The sequence below is a fragment of the Nylanderia fulva genome, unplaced genomic scaffold (genome assembly GCF_048542155.1).
Source record: "Nylanderia fulva isolate GAGA-0341 unplaced genomic scaffold, ASM4854215v1 Scaffold18, whole genome shotgun sequence".
Taxonomy (NCBI): Eukaryota; Metazoa; Arthropoda; class Insecta; order Hymenoptera; family Formicidae; genus Nylanderia; species Nylanderia fulva.
In genome coordinates this window covers 4,144,977-4,171,918 of record NW_028190055.1, presented here as the reverse complement: position 1 = coordinate 4,171,918, position 26,942 = coordinate 4,144,977, and the positions used below count along the sequence as shown (strand labels likewise).

At 32.3% G+C, this 26,942-nt stretch overlaps 3 protein-coding genes across 6 annotated transcripts in view; 1 reads left to right on the top strand and 2 right to left on the bottom strand.

Annotated features, from left to right (window-relative positions):
• The window catches only part of LOC114935608 (uncharacterized), a 72,919-nt gene extending 64,943 nt beyond the window's left edge, over positions 1 to 7,976 (bottom strand). For all 3 annotated transcript variants that reach the window (XM_085481530.1, XM_029308482.2, XM_029308483.2), the window contains exons 1-2: positions 7,671 to 7,976; positions 3,464 to 4,232 (exon numbers count right to left, since the gene is read on the bottom strand). In XM_085481530.1, the coding sequence (XP_085337656.1) occupies positions 3,464 to 3,609 (146 nt within the window). In that variant the 5' untranslated portion in view covers positions 3,610 to 4,232; positions 7,671 to 7,976. The remainder of the gene's footprint in view (positions 1 to 3,463; positions 4,233 to 7,670) is intronic.
• Positions 7,977 to 10,386: 2,410 nt separating this feature from the next.
• Positions 10,387 to 19,323, top strand: GAPcenA (GTPase activating protein and centrosome-associated). 2 transcript variants are annotated; one of them, XM_029308605.2, is made up of 17 exons: positions 10,387 to 11,100; positions 11,422 to 11,600; positions 11,723 to 11,897; positions 11,979 to 12,177; positions 12,273 to 12,456; positions 12,632 to 12,997; positions 13,079 to 13,354; positions 13,479 to 13,647; positions 13,722 to 13,963; positions 14,062 to 14,250; positions 14,387 to 14,512; positions 14,603 to 14,788; positions 14,939 to 15,113; positions 18,388 to 18,578; positions 18,668 to 18,727; positions 18,807 to 18,998; positions 19,086 to 19,323. In XM_029308605.2, the coding sequence occupies exons 2-17, from the start codon at positions 11,430 to 11,432 to the stop codon at positions 19,317 to 19,319; spliced, it is 3,135 nt and encodes a 1,044-aa protein (XP_029164438.1). In that variant the 5' UTR covers positions 10,387 to 11,100; positions 11,422 to 11,429; the 3' UTR covers positions 19,320 to 19,323. The 2 variants fall into 2 exon arrangements, with proteins under 2 accessions (XP_029164438.1, XP_029164437.2); XM_029308604.2 differs by lacking the exon at positions 10,387 to 11,100 and having other exon boundaries at positions 11,388 to 11,600; positions 12,632 to 13,354.
• Positions 19,324 to 21,375: 2,052 nt separating this feature from the next.
• Positions 21,376 to 26,942, bottom strand: Hen1 (Hen1 methyltransferase). Its single transcript, XM_029308603.2, has 5 exons — positions 26,499 to 26,942; positions 26,081 to 26,328; positions 25,764 to 25,946; positions 23,024 to 25,683; positions 21,376 to 22,863 (listed from the first exon to the last, which is right to left on the bottom strand). The coding sequence occupies exons 1-5, from the start codon at positions 26,742 to 26,744 to the stop codon at positions 22,793 to 22,795; spliced, it is 3,408 nt and encodes a 1,135-aa protein (XP_029164436.2). The 5' UTR covers positions 26,745 to 26,942; the 3' UTR covers positions 21,376 to 22,792.

The window sequence follows — 26,942 nt, the reverse complement described above, 5'->3', positions numbered from 1 at the left end:
AAAAGTAAAATTAGATTTAAATCCATTCATTTCGCACATTTTCCGTATTCAAACGTCTATACACAGAAAAGTTAAAAAGGATGATTGAATTTTCATCTCCAGAAATGAAAAATATATAAATTTATGTAGCCATTCGTCATACATAGGTACATCTGAAAAAAAAATTTACTCGCCGTGACATACAAGGAGTGTCCTAGATTTCAATACCCTCTTTTTACAGGGTGAGCTATGTGACAGTAAAAAAAAAATTTGGAACCAATTCCAGAACGTCGGATTTTTTTATTTCGCGATATTTCTCTCTCGCGATTTCATTGATTTCAAGTGGCTTTGGATCGTTGTCAAATCGCGACTCGAGTTTTTTTTTTTTTTTTTTTTTTACTAAAGTATCCGCAGCGCGGGTTATTAATACAAAGAAAAAGAATTCAACCGACCGCGCATTGTGTTCTGAGAAATCTTTATATTTATGCAGGTTTATATATTGGAGAGAGAGGCGAAAGTAGCAGTAAAAAGTAGCAGTTAACGCAACGATACCGTGAACGAAGTCACGCGAGGCGTATACCTGGCTGTTCGTTTTCAGCTGCTAAATCGCAGAATGTCAGTGCAAAAACACACGAAATAACTTGTAAGATCTGAATCTTCAACGTATTACAGATTACAGATTGTTTTAACGGTAGTAAACTACATCCGGTTAATTCATCTAATGAGTATCGACGCATCAGAATATATATGGATATACCACATTTACGTAACCCACATTTACAGCATTGTCACATATGTAATTACAACATCGTTAGTAATTACCTCATCCGCACGAGGAAACACTTGTGCCTCGAACGTTTGTTGAATGGAGTATTATTCGGAACCGCTGTTTTACGATCAATACGGCTGATTAATATAGTTTCCTTCCGGCTAGCCTCATTAATAAAATAAAACATCACGACAGATATTGAGAAGAAATAATATCTTTCATTTTTTTTTTTTTTTTTTTTATTATTTCGAATTATTTCGCAATAAAATTTGCGGCGCAGTTATTAAATTATGAAACAATGAAAAATTTTGCTAAATAATTGGAAATAATTGAAAAATTAATATGAATAAAGATAATATTTTTTTAAATATCTACTGCAAGTTTTTTTATCAAAATATATCAAATATTATATCAAATTTAATAATTTTTCAAATATTATTTAATAATTATACATAAATATTATATTATATATAAATATTATGCACATCTACATATATTGAAATATATTTATATTTAATTAAAATATATAAGTAATCCCTACACGGAGAGAATTTTCTCTGAAAATCATGGTAATTGTGGAATAATGATATATTGGAAAAATGTTAAAAGAGTTTCTCTAATTAATATTTATCACAATAAAAAATATTAATATGTACATGGTAAAATTAATCGAACATATTTTATATCTCATTGTCGTAGATATTAATATTTTTTATTATGACAAATATTAATCAGAGAAACTTTTAAAATTCTTCCAATACTATATTGTCTACATACGATTAAATTTATTTGATCGAAGTCAATAAAATTTTTCCAAAATATAATTACCTCTCTTTACATTTCGGATATCATATCCTTCCCCGTGTATTTATGATAATATATACGTACAGTTGATTTCACAAACTCTTATATGTATGCATATTCGTTTCACTGGCCGCATATGTTATCCAGCTTAAGATCAACGCTTTAGATGCGTTAAAGCTCCTCGGACTGTTTTCGAGCTGGAGGAGACTATCTAAAGCCGAACGAGAGCTTCCGGCTTGGTTCAACGAAGTTTTAATGGTTCATCAGAAAAAGCAAACTTTGCGCGTCCCCGCTAAATATAGATCTCGACTATGGCGGGCCATTACGCGTTCGCAAATTCCATACAAGCTCGTCCCCGCCATAAGAGAATCCTAACATGCCTCGCGCATCATCGCCAGGAATAAAGCTTTCAGTTCCCGCAATCGTGCCTTTCTCGATTATCGAATTACGAAGAATGTTTCCGGATATGCGAGATGAAATAAATGCGCGATAAAATTTTTGATTCAAATTCTCCCGAAATATGCAATTGTATATAGGTACGCGTGCTTTTCCTAGAATGTCACTTTAAAATGTTTCGAAAATTCCTGCAATTTTCGACAAAAATATTATTAGACAATCGATTCCCGATTCAGCGATTTTCGGATCTATATTTTTCTCTTGCATTCATTTATTTATTTTCCGTAGGGGGGTTTAAAGGGGTATTGAAATTAAATCTCAAAATATGAGATTATTTCATATTTAAAATCTTGGCCGTGTCCAAGTAAAAATTTGGTGCCTTGTGCACCGGTATTTAATTCTAACGAAAAATTATTTAGTTTCGTTAGGATAACGCATTGTCATCCGCGATTTGGCTCTTGTTGCCCGTCTTATACGTTAAATTTATTATTAGACAAGTTTTAATTTTGTTTAAAAACTATTCGATAGAGACATGGGTATATTATGCCGCATTTTCTCGTTATTTCGAAACTATACATGTATAATCGACAAGCTTTATAAACGCTTTTGAATGTTTCCAACAAATGAATTTCTGACCAATAACGTTAAACAACGAATTTTCACGTTATATTCAGAACGTATTCTAAACGTTCCGAATTTTTGCATGCATATCCGTATACATTAATAAAGCAATGCGTAAAATTAAGAACAAATATTAATGGAAGCCAAAAAATTAATCGGAACTCATGCCGGATAACGAAATGATAATAAAATAAAATGTACCGAGAACGATAATCCCGGGTGCATAGGGAACGTGTGACGTATGTTATTACATACGTTGGCGTAAAAAAAATCGCCGCAAAGTTCAGCGCGCCGAGCATAGCTAAAGTCTTTATTTCCGTCGAGAATCTATTTCTGGAAAGACTCGAGTTCTACGAACGACGATATAAATCTTGATAATCGTCATGAAAGTTCCTCATCGATAAAACGCCAACGCCGCTCATCGCAATGTGCATCAGCGAGAAACCAGAATTTAGCTCACGGAGATTAACAAGTTCACCGATATAAATAATTAAATATTAACTGCTAAGTATTATATACGTATACGATTAATCGTGACAAATGATGTCAACAAAATTCCTGAACCTTTTCAGCCAAACGCTGCATTATTAAATTATCTTGCATGTTTATATATTTAATATTATACATATATAGTGTATGTATATAATAATGTATATATTAATACATATTTGTACATTTCGTAATATCTCGAAAATAAATTATATTTTATATATAGAAAATCGAATTTTATATATAGAGATGCTTGCTTGCTTGCTTTGAAAAGTATATATGTGTTATATAAAATTGATGAGCTCGTGGCATTGATAGTGACGTTAACGATCGCATGTGGATCTCGTCAACCTTATAGACATTCATATATATACATCTGTATAAAAGAAAACGTGCAACACTCACCTGGTGGAATGATCGACGAACGAACCGCCGTCCAGGAGCCTCAGCTTGGCAAAGAGCACAGCACTGACAAACGGCACCGCCGTGAGCTCTTCGAGGTCGACCTCCACCGAGAATTTGTACTTCTTCTTCTTCATCATGAAGGCCATCTCACCCCTGAGGCCGGGGCACTTTGAATCCTGTTGCGTGTAACGTGCCGAATATCTAGCGAGGATCTCGAAAACTGTCTGACCACCGTGACTTCCAACGTGATTTCACGTGAGTCCCCGAGAGACCTTGACTCCGATTCAGCGGGTGGTACTCTCGGTCTACGGATACATTCGCGACTTCCGGTTCGTTCGTATATATTTATATATATATATATATATCACTTCACGCACTTATTTCGGTCCCATCGTCTCGAGTTTCGCGCCCGCGAGAAGATTCATTTTCGAACTTTTCAATTATATCGGAAAATAGTGGATCGAAAGAGAGAGGTAGCCTTGTGTGTGTGTGTGTGTGTGTGTGTGTGTGTGTGTGTGTATGAAATCCTTCTTCTCGACGGAGATTTGTATCCTGTATTTTCACCGCCGTTTTTTCACTGCAAATTTTTTCCCGCGCGAGGAATTTCGTCTCAAGAGCAACTTCGACGACTTCGTGGTGATCCCGCTTCGCGGATGCTTCATCGACGTGACTTCTGTCGCTTCTCTACGCTTCTTTGTCGACCTCGCGTCGAGATTCAATAGGAAGAAGTACAACCAACATACTTGAGCGCTACTTTGCTTCTCCGGAACTGTAAACAAAATTTCGAAATTGTATTGCGCGTTGGTGGAAAAATCGTGAGAGAAAGGCAAAAAGCGAGACTGCGATTTAACGTGGCGAAAAAGGAAAACGCATTCGCGCAATTCACTTGTTGAGCAAAAACTAACGGACGAACAACGGGGCACGAGAAAAATTCATTAAAAACTCATAATTAAAAGTATAATTAATCCCCATCAATAGCTATCATTTGGTAAATGAGAAAATTACAAGTTGAGTTTGCTTTATATTTCCGCATAATAATTTAAAACTTTTTTTTCTTTAAAATATTGATACTTAAAATATAGCTTTTGCATTGATATAATAATAATAATATAATAAATAATAATAAATAACAAACAATGATAATATGATATTTGTAAATCGTATACGAAACGAGTCCATATATTTATATTTTAAAATATCTTTATTTCTGTTACTTTGTCACCCCCTTGAAATTAAACGCATAAAATTTATTTACAAAAATAATTATTCAATTATTTGAGAATAATGAAATATTAAAGATATGGAAATTTCAGAAAATGAAACTGAACTTGAATATACAATAATGTACATGTATGATATATTAAAGATATGGAAGTATTAAAGATATGGAAATTTCAGAAAATGAAAATGGACTTGAATATACAATAATGTATAATACATGTATGACAATAATAATACGATAAATTCTTGCATTGTGAATTTTTTAAAACATGGCCGAGAGTTGGATTCATGTATATTTTAACACTGCAATATATTTCTGAACTGTCGCGGCCTCAAATCAAATAAACATGTGCATTGCAAAATTAAATATCATCGAGTGCTACGAGATCAGAACATAAAAAAAAATAATTAATTATTGTGATTACAAGAACGGTTCGCAAAAATCCTATCATCTATTCAAAAACAAACATCGATAGCTATTTCTTTCTCTCCCTTTAATTCTCTTTCTCTTCCTCATCGTCTGCGAAACGTTATCTTTCAAGTAAAGAAGCCGTCGAGATAACACCATTTTATCAGCATTTTTTTATATCTTCTGTTGTTATCTACAAGTTTTTTAATAACGTGATTTTAATGCATTTTTAAATGTATTGTGTTTCTGTTAATAAAATAAGACATTACAAAAAAATATTTATTTTCTTTTAAATATAATAATGATTAAAATCATGTATTGGAAGTCGCAAACGCATGAGAGACAAAGCTTTTATTCCGTAATTTTCAAATAATTAATTCACTATTTAAGTTCATCATTCGTTATTTTTTCTTGCATTACGACTGACCTAATAATTTGCGAATCGTGTCAATTTGTCGTGTCATGAAAAACACAGGAAGGCAAATACAAACTGCATGGCGCTAAGTAGAGAAACTGACGTTTCAAAAATGCTAATTGCGCTCGGAAATATGCAAATGAATTTCCGCGAATACTCGTGCGCTTCCTGGAATCGAGTTTCGGAACGTAAACTAGGTGAGCATGACGCATCCCGATGTGACATACCAGCGATTAATGCAAGTTTAGAGCAGATATAGTTCTGGTCATCCGAAAAAATATGCAAAAAAAACAATAACAATAATAAATACGAAAGCGTTTGATTGCGCGAGACATTAAATTATAAATTTAAGTCGCCGAAGAAGGAGAACAACGTAAAAATTGCAAAGAGATCAACGAGAGAGCGATAAAAATATTTGATAAGCCCCGTTTATTCGTGTGACGTAGCAGGAAAATTTAATGTTTTCACCAAACGTTCCAAAAATAAACTTCTCATCGCTGGTTCAAAATTTATAACAGGGAAAGCGGAATACATGTTTCAACTTTGTAACATAATTTTCTAACATAATTATGTAATTATATAAATGTACTTAATATATTATGTACGAGTGATATAATTATATTTAAATAAACTGTATAAAAATTGTTTTCTCTTTATTCATTTAGATATTGTGAATTAAAGAAAGAGCCTTTGTGCTTTATCGAATTTTATTTTATAAAGGTTTACAATTACAAGGAGACATATATTAAAAATTAACTGCGTTGAAAGAGAATAACTGACGCGAAAATTTTATAAAAACAATTTGGCTCCAAATTGAATAAAAAATTCATTAGTCATGCTCAAAAGTAGCACGATTATATTAGACATTAAAAACACAATTAAGATAAATAACACAGTGACACCTATTATGTATTTTAAATTACAACTTTTCATGGTTCACTTACCCTCTCAATTGAAAATATGATATTCTATAAAATAAATCATATTTAATACTGTTTTCGAAATAAATTTTTTTTTCGCAAAACTTTTATTTAAAAATTTATTTGGAAAAGTTTTCAATCTTTATTGTCATTAAGTCATTATTTCCCCTCGACTGCGTTCCAAAAGTTAAGAGGATACCTATTGATGACGGATTATCCGGATCATTGAATGTCATTGAGGTCGATTCTACTCGACAATCTCTCTGGTCCGACTTTCGGACGAAGAATAATCACAAGGTAAGAACAATCGAGAGAGGTATCTAATCCGCCATCGACATAGGATTAATCCGCGGAATTAATCTCTCCACGCCGAAATAAAACGAACCATAATCTCGTACATTTACCCGGACATTTTTTCACCCCAAAACAGAACAAAAAAAATTTCTTTCCTCATTTACACAATATAAATATATAAAATCGAGAGGGGCAAAAATACGAGAAATATTTAGTCGCCAAAATTTCCTTATGGTCGCCCATACACCCAACGTAGATGGTGCTCGACCTAACCTAGAATGCTCAATCGCAGTCTCTCGCAGATGCAGGTTGCACACGCGATGCCTCGTGAAAGTGGCACAGCGGAGGAACAAGGGGCGACGAGATAAGATTCGACGTTTCATTGCTCCCGATCTGTCATCTGTCAGACGCCAGCTGACAGATCGGCAGCGCTCAGACGCTGACAGGACACCGTCCTTTCGCGCGCTCATCCATTCGGGAAGAGCCGCCAGATTGCATATGAGATTGCGATCGATCCCCGAGTGGGGACTCCGGAATTAAAGGCGACGCGACGTGACGTGACGAAGGAAGCGCGTATTCGCGATCGAAGGGGATCCTCGACAGAGAGAGAGAAGTTAGCTGCAGAAGCCCTCCTGGATCCTCGCGATTAACCTCTCTTTCTCGCGCGTCTCTCGGCGCCGCCCGCTTCGCAATTTTCTAGATTTTATTCTAGATCGATCCTCCGGAGGTTGCTCTCCTCCGAAGCCGATCCTACGATCTCTCGGAATCGAGGGAAGAACGACGCGATCCGGAAAATCCGGACGGACTCCGTCTCTCGCGATGGCAGGTGCGATTTTATAACCTCTCGGACGCTAACGATTTTTCTCACGCGTACTTAACCTCGAACGTGGACTTGGGATTATCGATTCGAGTTTCCGATTCACGAGAAGAGATAAAACTCTTACTTACGTGTACTCGTCGTAGGGTCCTGGTCGATTTCACGATTATTCTCACACTTCACGATTTCACACAGGCGTCTGTCTCTTCGCAGGCGAGCTTCGTCGCGCAACGTCGTCCACACGTAGACGATCACTATAAACTACCGCGGTGACGACGAGGGCGACGATGACGACGGCGACGACGGCGATGAAGACGCGAGAAATGCCCGAGAGTCCCGTGAAGGAGGCTGCGAACGCTTCGTCACGTCCGACGTAACGGAGCCAAACGGAGCTCGTCTGGCTCGCCTACGAACTGAACCGAACTGCACGAACCGTGTTGTGATACGGGCCGAGTTTCTCGCGCATGCGCGGCGAGCGCCATCTCAGTGAAGCGCCTAGTTCGAGGGAAAAGGGGCGCCATTGGTGCCCTCGGAGTCTATATGTGGCGTGAAGTTGTTTCAAGTGTATATATTCGAGACGTGAGGTTCGTCTCTAAATATTCTCTTATATATCATGACTGTTCGAGAATAATGAATAATTTTAAAAATAATAATATTAATTAATTAATTAATTCGAAAAAAGAATAATGAATAGTAAAATAATTTTAATAATAATGAAATAATATGAAGCGATAATAAAATAATTGTATTTAGTGCGATTCGTCTCTAAATAATATTCTCTTATATATCATGACTGTTCAAGAAGCGAGTAATTTAAGGAATAATATATTAAACAATTATAATTCGAAAAAAAAGAATAATAAATAATAAAATAATTTTGACAATAATGAAATAATATAATTGTATTTGATTTCGAAATATTGATAAATAATAATAATATACTGTTTCTCGAACGCTCACAAACACGTTTGTAATCTCGACAAAATTATCGATAATTTTTTATAAATAAATACAAATATAAATCGATGAACGAAATAGATATGTATGCAGATGTAAATAAATTTAATAATTATTTTAAGCTCTTAGCTTAATTTCTGACCTCGTTTTTTCGCCACAAATTCTTAAATCCATATAGCATCTCGCACGACGTATATACGTCGCTGCACTGATTGACGCCATCGAGTAGCAAGTGTAGAAAGATCGGGTCAAATCGCGTCGAATTTTGTGCGTATGCGTGAATGACGTCATTGCCCACGTGATCATCTTTAGCACATTCGTGCTTAAATGCAATATAAAAGTTAAATGCTGAATTTTCTATTATACTTATATACGTTTTAGTATATTTTATGCTATATAAAGTATAAACTATATATGATACGTTGAGCACTATATTAATTATTTATATACGATGTCTTAAAAATAAAATTAAAAATTTTACACAAGCTTATTGTACCTTTTATATTGATTACAAGTCCTTATTTTTGAAACAGAATTCTTATTTTCAATGATTGGAACGAATAAACAAATAATATGTATATTATTCTTATCTCTATAATTATTCTTTTCTTTCTTGAATGAGGGATATATTCTTATTATACCAAAATATGCTTGAGGCCTGTTGATGCTTGCGCGAATTTGTCACATGATCTTTCCCTGATCGCACATGCGCGAATAATTACGTCACGAATTGGGCGCGACTCGACTACCTAAAATTGACTGACGATATCTTTGCGCCATCTTTTGAGTGTTTTCGAAGTTGAAAGAGTGTTTTTGATTGGTCGTGAGCTTAGACGCCATATTGTTGACACTTTTACAAATACGAATGGAGCACTATATATTTTTATAAACGAAAGTATAAATAAAATGTTTAAAAATGAGAATAATTAAAAAATAAAAAAATATAATATGAAATTACGCATTATATAATAATATTTATAATGATCTATATATCGTGAAAATAACGTTTATATTATTACGTAATATAATAATAAAAATATTAAATATTTCAATAATATATGTAGAAATAATATTAAAATCTGTTTAAGAACAATTTAGAATAAAAATTACATAATATATTTATTAATTACATAATATAAATAATTTTCTACTGCTGAAAAAAATCATTTAATTATGTATGCTAAATATTTTAACATACATATATTCATTTATTTCTTATATACAATATTTCGCAGATTGCATGATAAAAGATAATTAACCTATGTTGTTGCAAAAATCTATTAACCAAGTTTTTATTCGTGACAATAAAACGGTTGTGTAACGATATTGATTAAAGCGAGGAAGGAGTATATTCAAGGACATCGTGTTTGATGCGAAAAGTATTTAGAGATTTCGATTCGTAAATTCAATCTCAATATATATATATACAATATAAAATATGATAGCCCAACCTAGAAAGAGCGTAACAAAAATGATACCTTCCGCGATATAAGCCTATAGAATTTGATATCATAAAGATAAAGAAGATAATACATCTTTTGTGCTAATCAACATAGTTAATAGTCAATTATGAAGGATCAAAAGATTTTAATGTAAATCGAAATAATTAAAAAAGTAAATATTTATATCACATATATATATATATATATATATATATTCGCCTTATGCCTACGTAAAATACATATTATTATTATTAATTATTATCTCGACAAATGTCAAACGTCATATCTGAAGTGTCAAATCCGAGTGAAAATTGCGGGATCGAAAAATAAAAAAAAAATAATTCTTTGCTATCGAAGACACACCGAAATACACCTGACATCCGACATCGAGAGCGAAGTATCGATGCAATATCGAAAAGGAGGGGGAGTATCGCTGGGTTATCCCTACCAAGGAGCTTTACTGGGTGGTGGATGCTCGCGCGAATGGCCGACCCCCGTCGTCGTTGTTTCTGTCAAGCGCGCTGTCAATCGTCGTCGGGATACGAGAAGATCATTATGTAAATGCCCGAAGCGGAAGCCGTGACGCGCCGCGCTGAACCTTCCTGGCCCGAAACGTCATCGCGGCGATCCCCGGTGAAGACGCGCGCGAAGGACGCGAGAAGTCGCGTGCAGCAGGCACGCAACACGCGGTTGTCACATCGTGGAACGATCTCCGGGGGCCGACCACGCCGTGAGAAGGTGATCCCCGGGATACTCTCTCTCTCGCGGGTCGGGAATTAGGAGGACGCCGAGAAGCAGGATATCGCGGACGAGATATCGTCATCGCTTGAAATACGCCCGGGAATCACGGGACGATAAAACGGGCGGATGCCGTCGAATTCGTCGCACGGTGATGCCATCGGCGCCGCGAACTCGTTCTCCAGCGCATCGCGTCGAGTCGTCTTCGTGTCCTCGTTCTAATGGCTCGTGCTGATGCGACGCGAGGGTGACGTCGCCGAGAAAGGAGAGACGGAATTTCTCCCTTGATACGTAAATACAGCCGTTTCTCCTCTGGACGAAACACTGGTTTTCGAGACAGAGAAACATTCACGGAAGATTACGCTGAGAAAAAAAAAAAAAATACGCACAGAGCCACTTGTGTTCCTGAGGGGAAAGTAGTCTTGTACGTGTTTACTATCATTGTGTCGGAGAGTAATGTTTGTAAATATGGGGCCTTCCTAGTTTCCATGTAGAATATAAGTTCTTTATATAACTCAACTTGACATAATTATGATGATAGTTGTATGCAGAGAGAGGGTTTACATATTCAAAATTTGTATTAGGTGTTTCGTTGAAAGATTATAGACGTTTCAAGATATATCGGACAATTTTTGTTGATAAAATATTATGTACAATTAAGTGCACGTATTAAAAAAGAATGGAGGCTGCATATCTTTAAACATTGTTGGTTGTAGAAATAAAACAATGAATATTGACATTGCAGACTTAGTTATGGAGGATAGCATGAGTGTAAAATCCATGGAATCAGTGGCGACAAGCGATGAATATGAATTTGTGAATGAGAAAGGTACCAGCAAGCAGCAACAGGCTCTCTTGGAACCACCTATGCTAAAAATCGCCAATAACGGTAATCTGGAGGATTTGCAAAATAATCTCCGTGAGGTCTGTATATATTTATCAAACTTATCACAGCTATAATTAAGATAAACTTTAATCTACATTTATGATGCGATAAACGCTATAGATGAACATGACTAATTATGCTCTTTGTGTGACAATTACAGATTTTAACAGAGGACTCAAAGATGGAGAGTAGTGAATTCAGAGTGACAGGTACTGGACAACAGAATCAGGAAAAAACAAAAAGAGTAGGCCATAGTAAATTTTATGAAGTTACTTCTTGCGTTGTTGCATCAGAGAAGCAGGATATTATGAAACCCGAAGATTATCTTGAAGAAGGTAAGATATAAGAATATTTATTGCAAGAATGAATATAAGAATGGCAAACAAATTTCTAATTTAAATGTGTCTATGGTTCAGAATTAACTACATTATCACATGTTCAACAAGAATGTACTATTTTCAATGGTGTTACTTATCTGGGAGCAGCTGCAATAAATGCACCAAAATCAGAGTGTGAAATACAACGTAATATGAATATATTAAATGCAGAACAATCTTTGAATTTAGGAATAAAAGTTTCTGTCTCAGTGCCCAGTAGTTCACAAGGTTCAGTTATGTGAGTATACTTAAATTTATAACTATTATGTGAAAAATCAGGGGGTTATCTATTAAGATTATACAACAAATTAATCTATACTCTTAATTTTTCAGTTTATATGATGCCGCAACACAACAGGCTATTGCGCGTTACGAAGTGCAACGTATTTTATTTTATGCACGTGGCGAGAGTACTGGTCCATGTGCAGCGTGTTTTGCTTTTACGTGGTCACACGGCGATACTTTAGAGTCTGCCATTTATCAATGCCATGTTTTTCGCTGTGACATCCCAGAAGCGGTATGTTTTTACCACATCATACATAAACATCTGATTATCATATAAAATTGTAACTTCTCATCTTAGTTATTTTTTTTACATTTTATCCAAATTATACAGTTGTATGTACATAGATAAATATATATATATGTATATATAAGATAATAATTTAATTTTTTTTAATTATTTTGTTTAGGTTGGTCAAGTGTCAGCCTGCTTTTCAAAAGCATTTCACAGAATACCACGTTCAATGACAAGTTCATTGACGGGTAGTGATTTCAATGGTTTCAATGCTGGTAGTGAAAAAGTTAATTCTAGAGTATTCATCTTCGAAGTCACTATGGAAATAAAAGAGGAAGATGGAAAGGGCGCTTTTAGTACAGTTCCTAAGGATAGGAATTGCTTTAAATTACGAAGTAATGTGGCGAAACAAGTTTGTTTGAGCATCCAGCAAGTGTCCAGTAAAGAAGGCGGAATTACGCTTGAAGTTGAGAGATGTTTCGGGGTGCTTGTTAGTCCTGGACGAAATGTTAAGCACAGTGATATGCGACTACTCGAGATGGTAAAGAGAGATTCACACCAGCAAGTTAATTTTATGTCTATAATCAGCTCAGATGTACGGAATATTACAACAATTTTGCAGCAAGTTAATACTGGACCAATAATACAAGACAAACAGTGTTATAATATCTGTGGACGTTGGGATCCGCAGGATCCCGCTTTGGAAACTCTCAATATAGAAACTCCTAGAGAGGGCAAAATCTTTATGACTGTCGCTGTTGATCTCGTTATCAGAGATATTCGAGAACCAGTAAGATTTGTAATAGAAACGTCGGTCAAAGTGTTTCCACAAAACGAAAGATTCTGGTATTTGAACAAAAGAAATCTCGTGCAACAATTTTATCTCAATTCCAAAGAGGTAAGTTATTTTATTTTATTTTCTTAGGAACAATTGTTTCATAAATATTTATATCTGCTTGTTTATACATATATTGAAAATTATTACTTTTTATAATTACATATATTAATCTTTTTTATAACAGGTAATTTCTGGGGATGGTGCGGAAGTACATTATGAAGTACAAAGTATAGAAACATCTGGTGAATTAGATAGAAACAGATTAAATTTGGCTTTAAATCTGGCATCTTTAATCAGATCACCCTCTTTGACGAGTATCGATACACTAACGCCTAAGGAAGAAATAGATTCAGGTAATTCCAGAAATAATTGACTCACTAATTCAGTAATATGAGACATATATATTAATATTACAATTTCAATATAGACGGAGATGAGCCCATGTTAAGTGGTACAGGCGAAGTTTCCAAAGATTGCTCAGCAGATGAATTGGCAAGCTGGGCTGAAGTTTTAGATAGCTGGCAAGTTAACGAGCAACGTCCAAAACTTCTTATAAAACTCACGAAACAAGGAATTCCTGAAGCTTTACGTGGTGAAGTTTGGCAACGTTTGAGTAACTGTGACAATTCGCAAGAGATGATGGACAAATATAGAATGTTGATTACAAAAGTAAGTACTTTGGATATTTTTTTTAAATCATAAAAAGTGTGTAGTGTATTTATTACTCTGTCTTTGTGATATAATAAATTTTGATAATAATTATACAGGAGAGCAGCTGTGAAAGTGTGATTTTAAGAGATATTAATAGAACATTTCCGGCCCATGACTTCTTTAAAGAAACAGGTGGCTTAGGTCAAGATTCTTTATACAGAATAAGTAAAGCATATGCCGTTCACGATGAAGAAGTTGGATATTGTCAAGGTCTTAGTTTCTTAGTTGCTAGTCTGTTACTGCACGTAAGTAATTGTTATAAAGTTTTGTAAAAAAAATTCTCAAAGGGGTGTTAAATAATAGTTCTTTATAGATAATATACTCTCTGTAACATTTTGTAAAACACTGTGACTAAAATAAATTTAAATATTTTTCTTATAGATGCCCGAGGAACAAGCGTTCTGTGTTCTTGTCAAATTAATGTATGACTATGGTCTACGAGATTTATACAAGGATAGATTTGACAACCTTTACATGCGATTTTACCAATTAAATCGTTTGATAGAGGTAAGTTGATGAATTTATTACGTTTGTTTGATAATAAATTATGCAAGTCAGCTACATATCAATGCCCATTTTTTTATAATTGATTTCTAGGATCAATTACCAGAACTTTATAAGCATTTCTGTGATCGCGGCGTAGAAACGCACATGTTTGCCGCACAATGGTTTCTAACTCTATTTACTGCTAGATTTCCATTATATCTTGTCTTTCATATCTTGGACGTATTTCTTTTACAAGGACTTGACACACTATTTCAAGTTGCTCTCGCTTTATTAATGGTAAGTTGATATGAACAGATTTTACAAAGTTATATAATATATAAATTGTTGTGAATTAATTACATTGATGGCATAATATTATTTTCTTATAATGTATTCTGTAATTTATATATGGAAAAAAAATAATGAAATAATTTGACATTTTTTTAGCTGTGTAAAAAGGAGTTATTACAATTAGATTTTGAAAGTATATTGAAATACTTTCGGGTGCATTTACCGAAACGTTGCCGAAATGAGGAAGTGGCACGCTATGTTATGAAGTTAGCTTGTTCAGTGACGTTAAAGAAATTGAAGAAATATGAAGCAGAATTTATGACACTGAAAGGTAATTTCATATTCTACGTTTGAGCTGCACATCTCCTGGTTCACTTTTAAACCCGATGTTCCATCAGTTCATTAAGGGACATTATACGCCATATTGTACATGCATGTATAATTGAGTGATTGCCTGTTGGTTGTGAATATTTGTTCTTAATATGGGTAAAAGCTTCAGGCATAAACTTATACTCGCACATGTGAATATATATTTAAAAAGTAAATATCTTTACATATATTAAGGAGATTATTGCTCATGAAATTATACATAAACCATGACCAGTTCTTAGACTGTGAAATCTATAATAAAATATTTTTTATCTGTAATAGAGCTTATAGATTTTTGAAATATATGTGATAATATATACTATATTACATATAATTTATACATAAAATACAGTATCTAACATATAATAATATATATTATATGATATAATAAATATAAAAAAATATTTAATTATAATACGATAATATCACGTGTGCACGTATATATTTAACATGATTATATATACTTTTTGAACCAAAGTATATAAATATCTAGTCTCAGAATATACATATATAAATTAGTAATATAGTTAGTAAACATTTTCTTATAATAAACTTTATACATATACACAGCTCTTTATAAAATAATCTAAAAATGCAAATACTTTACAATTATCGTATATGTTATGAGCAGGTGATGGTTTTGCTTGCCTCTATATTTTTTTTAAATCAAAGTCAAACGTTGCAACATAGTGAAAAATCTCAATTATTCTTAAAATAAGAAATTTATTGAACTTGGTGAAAAAAAGAATGTAAAATAGTTTTCCTTTTTTGTGGGAAACTTAATACATTTTTTCAAAATTTTTAAATGTAATATGACTTATACAATGTATCACAATGTATTGAAATTATTTTTAATTAATTATATCTAAAATTTGAGCCTGACAATTCGTAATTTATACTTTTATAAACTCTAATTTACATGCAAATAATCTTATTACAAATAAAAATCTGTTTATTTTTATCCATTAATTGTAAAGTAGTAATTCGCGATTCATGATGTAAATATGATACTATTTGAAAGTATTATTTAATGCATACGTTAATATATTATGTATGCAATATAATTCGAACATATAATGAACAAGCAATTAATGATAACATTTTCAAAATAGCAAATTTATTAATTGACAAATTGTATAGGATGTATCTTCATTATCTTCATTAATATCTTATTATAAAACTCTTATAAATTATTAAAAATATATAAACTCATAGTAATGATAATGTATAAACACACTGATAATGATATTAGGAGATCTACTTAAATGCATAGTGAAATGTTGAAATTACATGAAGACATTAAAACGATCTGATACTTTATATTATTTTTTAAATAATTTTATTAATTGAATAATGAATTGATGAAGAACTGATCAAAATACAATTTTTGTCATGCAAAATACTCAAATACAAGAATTGTTAGGCTATATTTTCTTATACTATTGTTTTTTATTTATATATCTTTATATATTTCTGTGCGTGCTGTGAACATGTAGTATATTAATATTGTGTATTAGACAAAGAGATGTTGTCCAGTTTTTAAAGTTTAGTTTTTTTTAAGTATTATTTATTTTTTTACGAGATTTCTGAAAAAAGAAACTGACATTATGTTTATTATTAAAACAAACCCATGCTTATCAGCTGTACCGCTTGTGTATAGGACCTTTGTGTATTGCTTTTTATTTATAGATTATTTATTATTGCTTTTATTGAAAATAAATTGTCTCAGAATATTCTAATTTTAGTTTTGTGAATTACCTATTTTATCCGTTGATATCCTGCTCCTAACGATTATCTAATAAACGACTGTGCACACTATCTTTGTATGTTTTTTTCTCGCTATATTTGGGTATGCATGAACGTAAATTATATTATCTCAACACTTGTATTTGTACTGTACTAATTATACCTCTTTCACATCTATAGAAGTAGTGTAGTATCGTAATATATTCACAACAGTATTGTAGATTGTTATTGTTATGTAATTAACATAAGGAAACAACAAAACAGAGTATGATTTATGGTGTCATAAGAATAACTTGTTTTTATAACATGTTTTATTTTAATCAAGAAGATTACATAATGGTAGAGAGATGGTATAGAAAATATGTAGAAGCATTGTGTTACGAATCTATCTGTGCATATTGATCCTATATACCAGATCGTTGAAGTGTAAGCTGATAAGCAGTAGTATAACTGTTCGCTGATTCATGATTCATGATAATAATCAGTCGAGAATTTCCTTGTGCGCTAAAGATAGCTTATTTATAATATAATATGTAATATGTATATTGAATTGGATTTTAAAATATTAATCTATAGGAATCATTCTATTTAGAAATTTATAGCATATACATTATAAAGTTTTTCACAAATTATTAATTGTATTTAACGATTTTTTGCTTATTTTTTAATTAATTATATGAGAAATAAAATTATAAGAACATTTTTTTCAGATAATTTTAGTTTTATATTCTATTCAATGTATGTTAAAGTATATGTTAAAAGTCACAGTATTGATAAATAATCTCGATTGTCATTGTATTGTCAGTTGCTTGTCAAGGAGATATAAGAGATATCCAATATCAGCTACGCCAGCAGTTTAAATTTGGCCATAACGCATTCTCTACAGCAGTATATAGTAAAATCAGCTACTCGTGCTAACGAGAGATATCGTGTTTCTGTCTGTTATGTTCTCACTATCCATTTTGAATAATCGGTCGTGCAAACATGAGCAGTGCAGTGAAAGAACAAATGAAGAGTAAAAGTGTGTAATAAGCGTGCTTATGTAATATTCAAGTCTAGTGCTCAAAAATCATTTCGCGTTGCATTCACCTGCGCATATCAGATAAAGTATTTGCGTATTTGAAAAAAATATTATGATACATGTGAAGTACATTTCTAAGAAATCTGAAACAAACAGATTATAAGTGATATAAAATTGTAGCAAAAATAGAATTATATAGTTTAAAGCATAATTAAAACGTAATAATTGTAAAAAACGTAATTAGATTTCTCATGAAGATAATTTTGAAAATTTATAATTATGAGATAAAAAATTAAGAAACAAAATCAGCGTAATTATAATCTATATATTATGTTAAACTCTCTCTCTCTCTCTCTCTCTCTATATATATATATATATATATATATATATATATATATATATATATATATATATATATATAATTTAAAACTCTCCTCTAATGAGAATTGTGTTTATTTGTCATATACAGAGGCACAAGAAAATGCTGATGAATACAGTAACGAGGTGGAGCAATTACGTGGTACAGTGGCCAGAAATGAAGAGGAGAAGCAAAGATTGGAGGCGGAATTGTTGCAAATTAAAGAGATGTTACAACGTGAGGTGGCTCGAGCAGACGCCGAAAGTCGTAGAAGCAACGTCATTATAGCCGAATACAAGCAGGTATTTGCCAAACATTATTTTATTTCACATACTTAGATTTGAAATTATTGCATAGAACCTACAAGAAACGTATATTTATATTGTTTCAGATCTGTCAACGTTTGGAAGACGATTACAATGCCGCGAAGACAACGTTGAGCGAATTACGAGTGCGTTACAAAATTAATTCTATGATTCAATTTGCGTTAAAGTTTATATCGTGCAGAAATAAAACAACTGATGTTTCAGGCGAAGGTTTCAAAATGTGACAAATGTAGGACATGTATAATGGATTCGTCGAATATATTAGCGGATATCGCGCATCCTTTGGAGAATCGAATAGATCCTATGCTTCACAGAGTGCAGGAAAGAGTGCGCGAATTAGAATTGGAATTGGCGCAGACCAAGCTGGCTCATGTCGAGGCCGAGTGTCGGAATCAGGTGACAAGACTTTTTTTTGCGTAACATTAATTTTTTTTTTTTGCAAGATACAAGAATCTTTAATACAAAATCGCGTTTGCGATGCAGGATCTGACGCATCAATTGCATGCTACTGCCTCTGAGCTGCAAGCTGCGCGAAACAGCTGGCCGTGGCTTAGTAAAACTTTATCCAGCATAAAGGAAGCAGCGAACAAAAGGGAGGTCCTGGCTCCGGCTGCTCTAAGAGATCTGAGACGCGATAGCGCACCTGGAGGCGATTTGCATCACCTGATACATTCTCGAAGTCGTGACGCGCGGGACAGTCTCAAGGAAGTTGTGTGATGCAGTAAGCATTTCCTTAAAGTAGAAAACGATTTTTTTACAAGATTAAAATATTATAATATTATAATATAAATTATAATATATAAATATTATATATAAATATTTTATATATATATATAATAAAATGTAATATCTTTTATATAAAATATTAGTCGCACGAATGAGCTCATTTTATCTGTATTAAAATTTTTTTAAATATTTCATCGATATTTCATTGATTTCGTAATTTTAATATTCTTATTTCTCTTTTCTTCGCATGAATATTTCAGATTTCAATTCGCTAATTTTTCATTAATACTTTTACTACACAGACAAAATGCCAGTGGAAGAGGAAGAATACGTATACTTTGGAGTGCCAGGCACAAATACGTGAACATGACGTATATTCGTAGTTACATGTAATGTATGACTTGATCTGTTAAGTCGATGATGTAATTCTCTGTCATCATTCTCCGCCATATATCACACGTCAAAGTGCTTTTTATCAGGCAGCCCTATTTATCGCTAATAATTATATATTGAAAATTGGTGTTACATTTTTTGTTCTTCAAAATTACATTAATTTCTGTGATCTTTTTCTTTCAATACTCTGCGAATATAAAAACGCTTATATTATTATTGTATTTTATGTTTATTAATTTTCTTTTTATTTAGCATATGTAAAGCAGTACGTGAGCTTTCTATGCTTGATAAAATTTAAAGAAAAATTACATATATAACACCACACATCTATTACGCGGGTTACTAACAATCGACAATTTACCGCCAAAAAGAATCACATTACGTACACAAACATACGGTAAATTATTTATATTAAAAAATACAAAATAAGTAATATATGCCGCGTTTTGTATGAAACTAGTCTAAGTATGAAAGGGAGAAAATGTAGAAACTTCTACTGTGTATATATACAGTGCTTTCAAGTAACACGACAAATGCGCGATATCAATATACAATATAAATCAAGATTTATATCGCGTAACACAGCAATCAAGAATTATTCCTTTTTTGTGTTAATTAATTTTATCCGGATTAATATTACATTCCAAAACAGTGTGAATGCGTTTTCTTCCATTATTTGTTTTTATTATTAAGTCAGCTACTCTCTGCAATGATTTCAATTTAACTGACGTAATTGATGATGATACGTACGTATAATTATGATACTTTTACTGGTTCACAATTAGTTTGTTAGAATTGATATTAAAACTTTTCACTGTTTTAGTTTTATATATATTTTTGTCACCGAATAAACTCACGCAAAACGTATGTATTTTATCTCTAGTTTCATATGAGACATTAATCATACAAATGTAGCAAAATAGATTATGCGTGTAAAAAATATATATATACAATAAATGCAAGATACTCGGAATTTTGTTTAGTTGCAATTTGCACTTTGTTTTAATAAAATCAATAGCAAGAAACAAACACTATTAAAAGCCATAGAGTTTGTGGCATTAAGGCACTACTTAAAAGCGCAATTCTATCAAATATGTAATTTTGTGTAGTATTATAAGTGTTTTAACAATAAATTTGCTAATATATCTCTATAGTATATTCTTGACTATCAAACTTTGTAAGTCATGTCACTTACTCAAATATAATATATATTTATTTATGTATAATTGCATATTTAAAAAATTAAAAAAGGAACTGTTACGCAACGAAATATAATTAAAATGTCTATAATTCTACAAACATATTTATTTGTGCCATTGAGTTACAATTCGATTTCTTTTAAATATCGATTCATGTTTAATTTTTTGATCAAAAAAAGAATTTGTTAAAATGCGTTAAAATTAAGAAAAAATGTGTACACGATTGCAAGCAAAGTTTATGGTCACGTTGCTCTAGCAAATAACCAGTTGTATCACTCAAAAAATGAAAGACTTTATTTCTGTAAATACTAAAAAACAGTCGAAATGGTCTATTAACAGAATTATGTAAAGTTGTAGGCTAATCTTACATACACACATACACCACACGTACCACACACTGTATACCCTGTAATTTCATTTTATTATTATTGAAATAAAGGAAAATATCGCACGTCTCCATGTAAAATATTTAATATTAAGAAGTTCATAACTTTTATGCCATACAATATGTACATGGTTTTCTGTATTAGGTCAAAATATATCGAGAACATTATATCTACTATCAGATTTTATATCGATTTTATTTACCCAAAGCACGATCGCAAACATAACTATTATATGCAGTCTCAGTCTTAGGAAGTTTTAAGAAAATTGTAATTAAATAATCACAAAATAATTCAATATTCATAACATATCACACATTTGTGAAAATAGATACCACATATATATATATACGTACAAATTTACATATATAGTATATATGTATAGATATATATATGTGTATATATACATATGTGTGTTACACTGATCAAAATTTAACATATTTAACTTTCATAAATTACATTAAGATCTAAACTACCGCATTGAAAACTTTTGACATTCGGTAAACAATTAATGAAAATGTAGAATCGTAAGAAAATATATATATATATATGTATGTATACCGTATATGTCGATATGTAAATGTATATATGTTAAAAGATCAAAATCTCCTGAAATTTTTACTGTTAACAAGAATGTTTGATCTTTTTTATGAAATAGAGAAGCTAAGATATATTTATGATATAAAGCTACAATTTGAAAAACTTCTTGCAATCTGTTCTATAATTTGGGAGAGATAAATAACAAAACACAATGTTCGATTTACAATATAAAAATAGAAATTATAAGTTATACTAAATAAGAGATATAAAAAAATAAAAAATGTTTCTATTTTTAATAATTAGATTTGCCTTACTATAAACACAAAATCTTAAACATAAGTTTTAAAATATAATTTTATAACGCTTTATATAGGGTGTCCCGGAACACCCTTAACAACGTTCGTGTGATGATAGAGCGCAACGATACGAACGAAAAAGTCTTATACCATTTTGCAATATCTTTAATAATAACCGAAACATTTAATGTTAAAGTCAAGCGAGTAAAAAAGAGAGAAAGTTTTATTAAAGATATCGCAAAATGGTATAAGACTTTTTCGTTTGTCTCGATGCGCTCTATCACCACACGAACGTTGTTAAGGGTGTTCCGGGACACCCTGTATACATAAAATAAAAAATATTTATCTTGAAAATTAAAGAGGTAGCTGAATATCAATACGATTTAAGTATTTAAATAAAAAAAATTGTTACTTTTATATTAAATATTCTATTCTAAAATGCAAAATTTTTCATCAGATATCAAATGTAAGCAAGAATGTTCTTCAATGTATAGAACCTTCCAAGTCTGTTTTGCAGACTTTGTTGGGAACGTCAAAGAATGATATGTACGATTACATTTTAATATCTTAATTATATCACACGCATCACATTCTTCCTTCCACGTTCCAAGCAAGAAGTTTTCTGTTCTTTGTGCTTGTAATCATTTTCCAATTCAGGTATCGCTCTCATTCCCAGAAGAATTGCCATCAAAACCTTCATCACGACCCACGTAATCAGCATCACCTAGTAATATTATAAATATTTTTTATCTATTTATTACTATTAATATATCATTAATATATATTATTATTAATAATAAATATTTTTCTAAGAATTATTAAAATTTAGAAATACATTTTTCTCCTTCGCAAACAGTGCAAAAAGATAAGGAGAAGACATTTACCTGCAACTTCATCTTCGCGCTCTCTTAAATTTTGCTGAGGTTGTATATCAAAATCAAGCGGATTGTCTAATAATCTCAATAGCCATATAGGAAAGCCGTTTTGCATTACATAAATATCGTTTTCATTTTCGAGATCGTTTTCCAGTACATCGATAAGCGGTTGCAAGTTTTCGATATCGTCGGCATCTACAGCCATCATGTTATTACCTTCATCATCCCTGTTATTGTTCGCCAAATCACCATTTTCCACCTCAATCGGTTCCAAAATGCCGAGTCTTGGTGCTTCTGCGATGCTCGGCGATTCAGAATCCGGTATATGATCCTGAGCTATGCTAGATAAGTCATATTCTGGTGTTATATCTTGTACAGATGCCGAATTCGGGTAACCGGAATCCATAATTTCAGGAGACCAACTGTTTGGAGGAGTCTCAAACGGGGATGCTGATTTAGCCTCGATATTATTTGCTGATCCGACGATATTTGATGTATTTACATCTTTGCTTGTACCAACAATCTCGTCATCCTTTTTCAATACTGACGCAAACTGAACATTAGCTGTATCTTTATTACTACTACTACTACTACTGGCATTATTAGATATAATAAGTCTATCAGTTTCTAAAATACTAGTTTTTTTGGCACATTCAGTAGAAGAGCATTCGCTATTGTTCTGCGATTTAAAACTCGATAATTTTTTAGGCGGACTTAAGCTCTTTTTCCTTACATTCAACTGTGCGGAATCGTTTATCACGTCCTCTTGATGCGCTTTCATTGTCCTATCATAATCATCTGTTTTTATTGATGTACAATACACGTCCTCCTCTTTGTCATTAATATTTTCATTATTCAATGATGAGCTGTGGTGTGCATCTACATTTTGTACATCATCTGTAATATCAGACTCACGATTGATTACATCACTCTTCTCTGCTTCAGGATCACGTGATGATTCTACAATTTTGCTAAATTCTTCCTTCTCCAAACACAGATGTTGCTGTGTATTATTGCTAACGAGATGTAAGCCTACATTACATTTTGAAGTATTGATAATATTATCGCTTAAAGAATCCACGCATAATTGAAATGTTTCTACAGTAGTAGTGCTATTAAATTTATGACTAATATCTTTTGATGAACTGCTATTAATATCCGATCTATTTTTTGTACTTAATTCTGTTACACCCAATAAGATGTTTTTACAGGCATATGATTTTTTCAATTTGGAATCGCTTTCTTCAATGTTATTGGTAAATGTTTTTGTAGAAACTTTAGGTGAACTTGTGAATTTTGGTTGCTTATTAGGACTACTAAAATTGTTTGATGATATCATACCTGTATGTTTAATAATACCACAATCATTATTTTCATAAGCTTGATCCTTAACTGAAGTCACTTGTTCCAGATTACAACTATTGTTTATTTTAGACTTTGAGGCTGATGCTGTAGAATTTATTTCACTTATTTGAATACAATCTTTTTCTGGAAAACTTCGTTTCAATGGTAAGGAAAGTTTGTTCTCTGTGGTAAATTTTTCTACATTCGTAGCTGGCTCATTTGTTACTTCAGATTGACAAAAAGTATCATTTAATTCACTTTGAAAACTTGCGTTCCAATTATCCAAAGAAATATCCATCTCGGAACAGAGAACAAATGGTGGCGACGTTGATGAAATTGAAACAGACATGTACGGTTGAAAATTAGTAGTTTTTTGTGATTCTGCAGTTATTAAATTTATATCTTTAATCTGTGAGAGAGTTGATTCTATTACTGTATTGTCGCCGGCCAAATTATTTAATGCTAAACTAATGTTGGATTTTATCGGTGTGTCGAATGATTGTGTATCAGCATTGAGCCTCTCTACTCTGTCATTCATCTCAATCTCATTTAAAGACATACAAGTCGAAGCACTTGAAAATTCTGGTTTGGTATATGTTAAAGGTTCTGTAATACTACTAATCTTTGCATGTCCAGTAACATCATCGTCGTCCGTTATATGCGTGTTTTCAGGTAATGTATATTCTAACTCTAATTTATCTCCATCGAATAAATAAGAATTTTCTTGAATAAAAGAGTGATTTGCAGGTATGACAATGCTAGCCTCTTCAATCCAGTTTTCAGTATGCAAATTTTCAAGTAAATGTTCATTTCCATCACTGAATTCTGATATTTCGTTTTCTTCATCTGTAGAATCCATATCAAATATCTCATCTTCATCCTCAGTATCAGAACACTCAACTAATACTATTGGTCCGTTTTCTCGGTCTTTGATAGCCCAATTTGATTCTCTTAGAATTTTAGTCAGTTCGTCTAATGTAATACTGTAATTTTGTTTGTATAAGTGAGCTAATACATCACATAGAACTATTCCTTCATCTCGATCTTCTTGATTATAGAACATTGTCGTGATATATCTTATCGCTTCATGCAATACTTTCTCATTGTTTGAACGTCTGTCATCATATATAGGATAATCATATTCATCCACTAATTTAAACATATTATCTCTTCCTATTATTTTGTTGCATTCTTCTATCGATGAAATTTGGTGAAATACTGCCATTTGTGTGCATGCACCCAATTTTTCAGTGCCTTTAGGTCCCTTACAAATTCCATGAAATGTCACGCTATAAGATGGATATCTCACCACAATGTTTTGTGCCCTGTGTTGACAAAATAATATTAAACAAAAGGAATTATCCACAGTTATAAGCTTGACAAAACTTGAAGAAGCTTTACTTACCAGTCTTGAAATTGTTCCCTTGTCCATTCAAACTTATGATCTGGATGTCTGGTGCCTGAGAAATTTGGAAATAGTACATTAAAGTCTGCATTTGGAGTAGTTATTATGGCCACTTTTGGCTGGATGTATCCAAAAATATTAAAGGGAAGGTCCATTAATTCATCTTCATACATATGCTCAATTCTAGAATACAAAATATTTGTATATAAAATATATATGTGTGTGTACATATATTATTTTAGCATCTCATATAAAAGAACAATTAAAATAAAATAAAATTATAATTTCTATGTTAATATTCATGTAATATAACATACAATTCGATGCAAATTACAGCATCCGTTTGTTCCAACTTTCGATCATTATATGTTACACTTCCTTCATATAATTCAATTTTAAGTGGTGTTTTTCGAGGATTCAAGTATTCTGCAATAAATGGTTGAGCTCTTCTTTTGTACCCTTCTAAAACTAATTTATCAGTGTCAATGCAAAGTATCTCTTCAATGCCTTCTAAATGTTTCAAATATAACACAAACTTCATTTCTGCACATCCAAAGTCCACAACCTGTCGACAAAATATTTCAATTATACAGTTAGTAGTTCTACCTAAAGAAAAAATGGTGAAATTGATACGCGCTAACAACAATTTTGTTGTTTATCAAATGATATCTTAAGATAAAGTTAAATTATTTAGTGACAAAATAATATGTACACATACACGAAGCACATTAATACCTTTCGTATTTTTCCATTGTATTGATGCTTGAGTATGTCCCACACCGCATGGTATCTTTGCACATACGCTGGCGGATTGAATTTTATGACTTTGTGCAAGATATCATTGCGCATATCTTCGTCGCTTTCCTCTGTCTTCATCGTCGCATCGTTGTATCTCCGGTACGAAGCTCGCAATCTCTTGTTGCGATAATTCCTGTATATGTACTGACCGAACACGTAAAACACATGAAACAGCACGATCATCTTCGTATAGTGACACTCTTTTTCTGTCAATATTTTTCTACTACAAGAAACTCACATTCGAATTATGAATGCGTATAACTGATGTGGACTCAAAAATCGGTTGTGTTCGCAGCGTGGTCGGATACAGATGAATTTTGCAAGCACAAGACACAAATCCCAACCGGCAGCACTTCGTGCGCATGTTGAGTGACGTCGCGA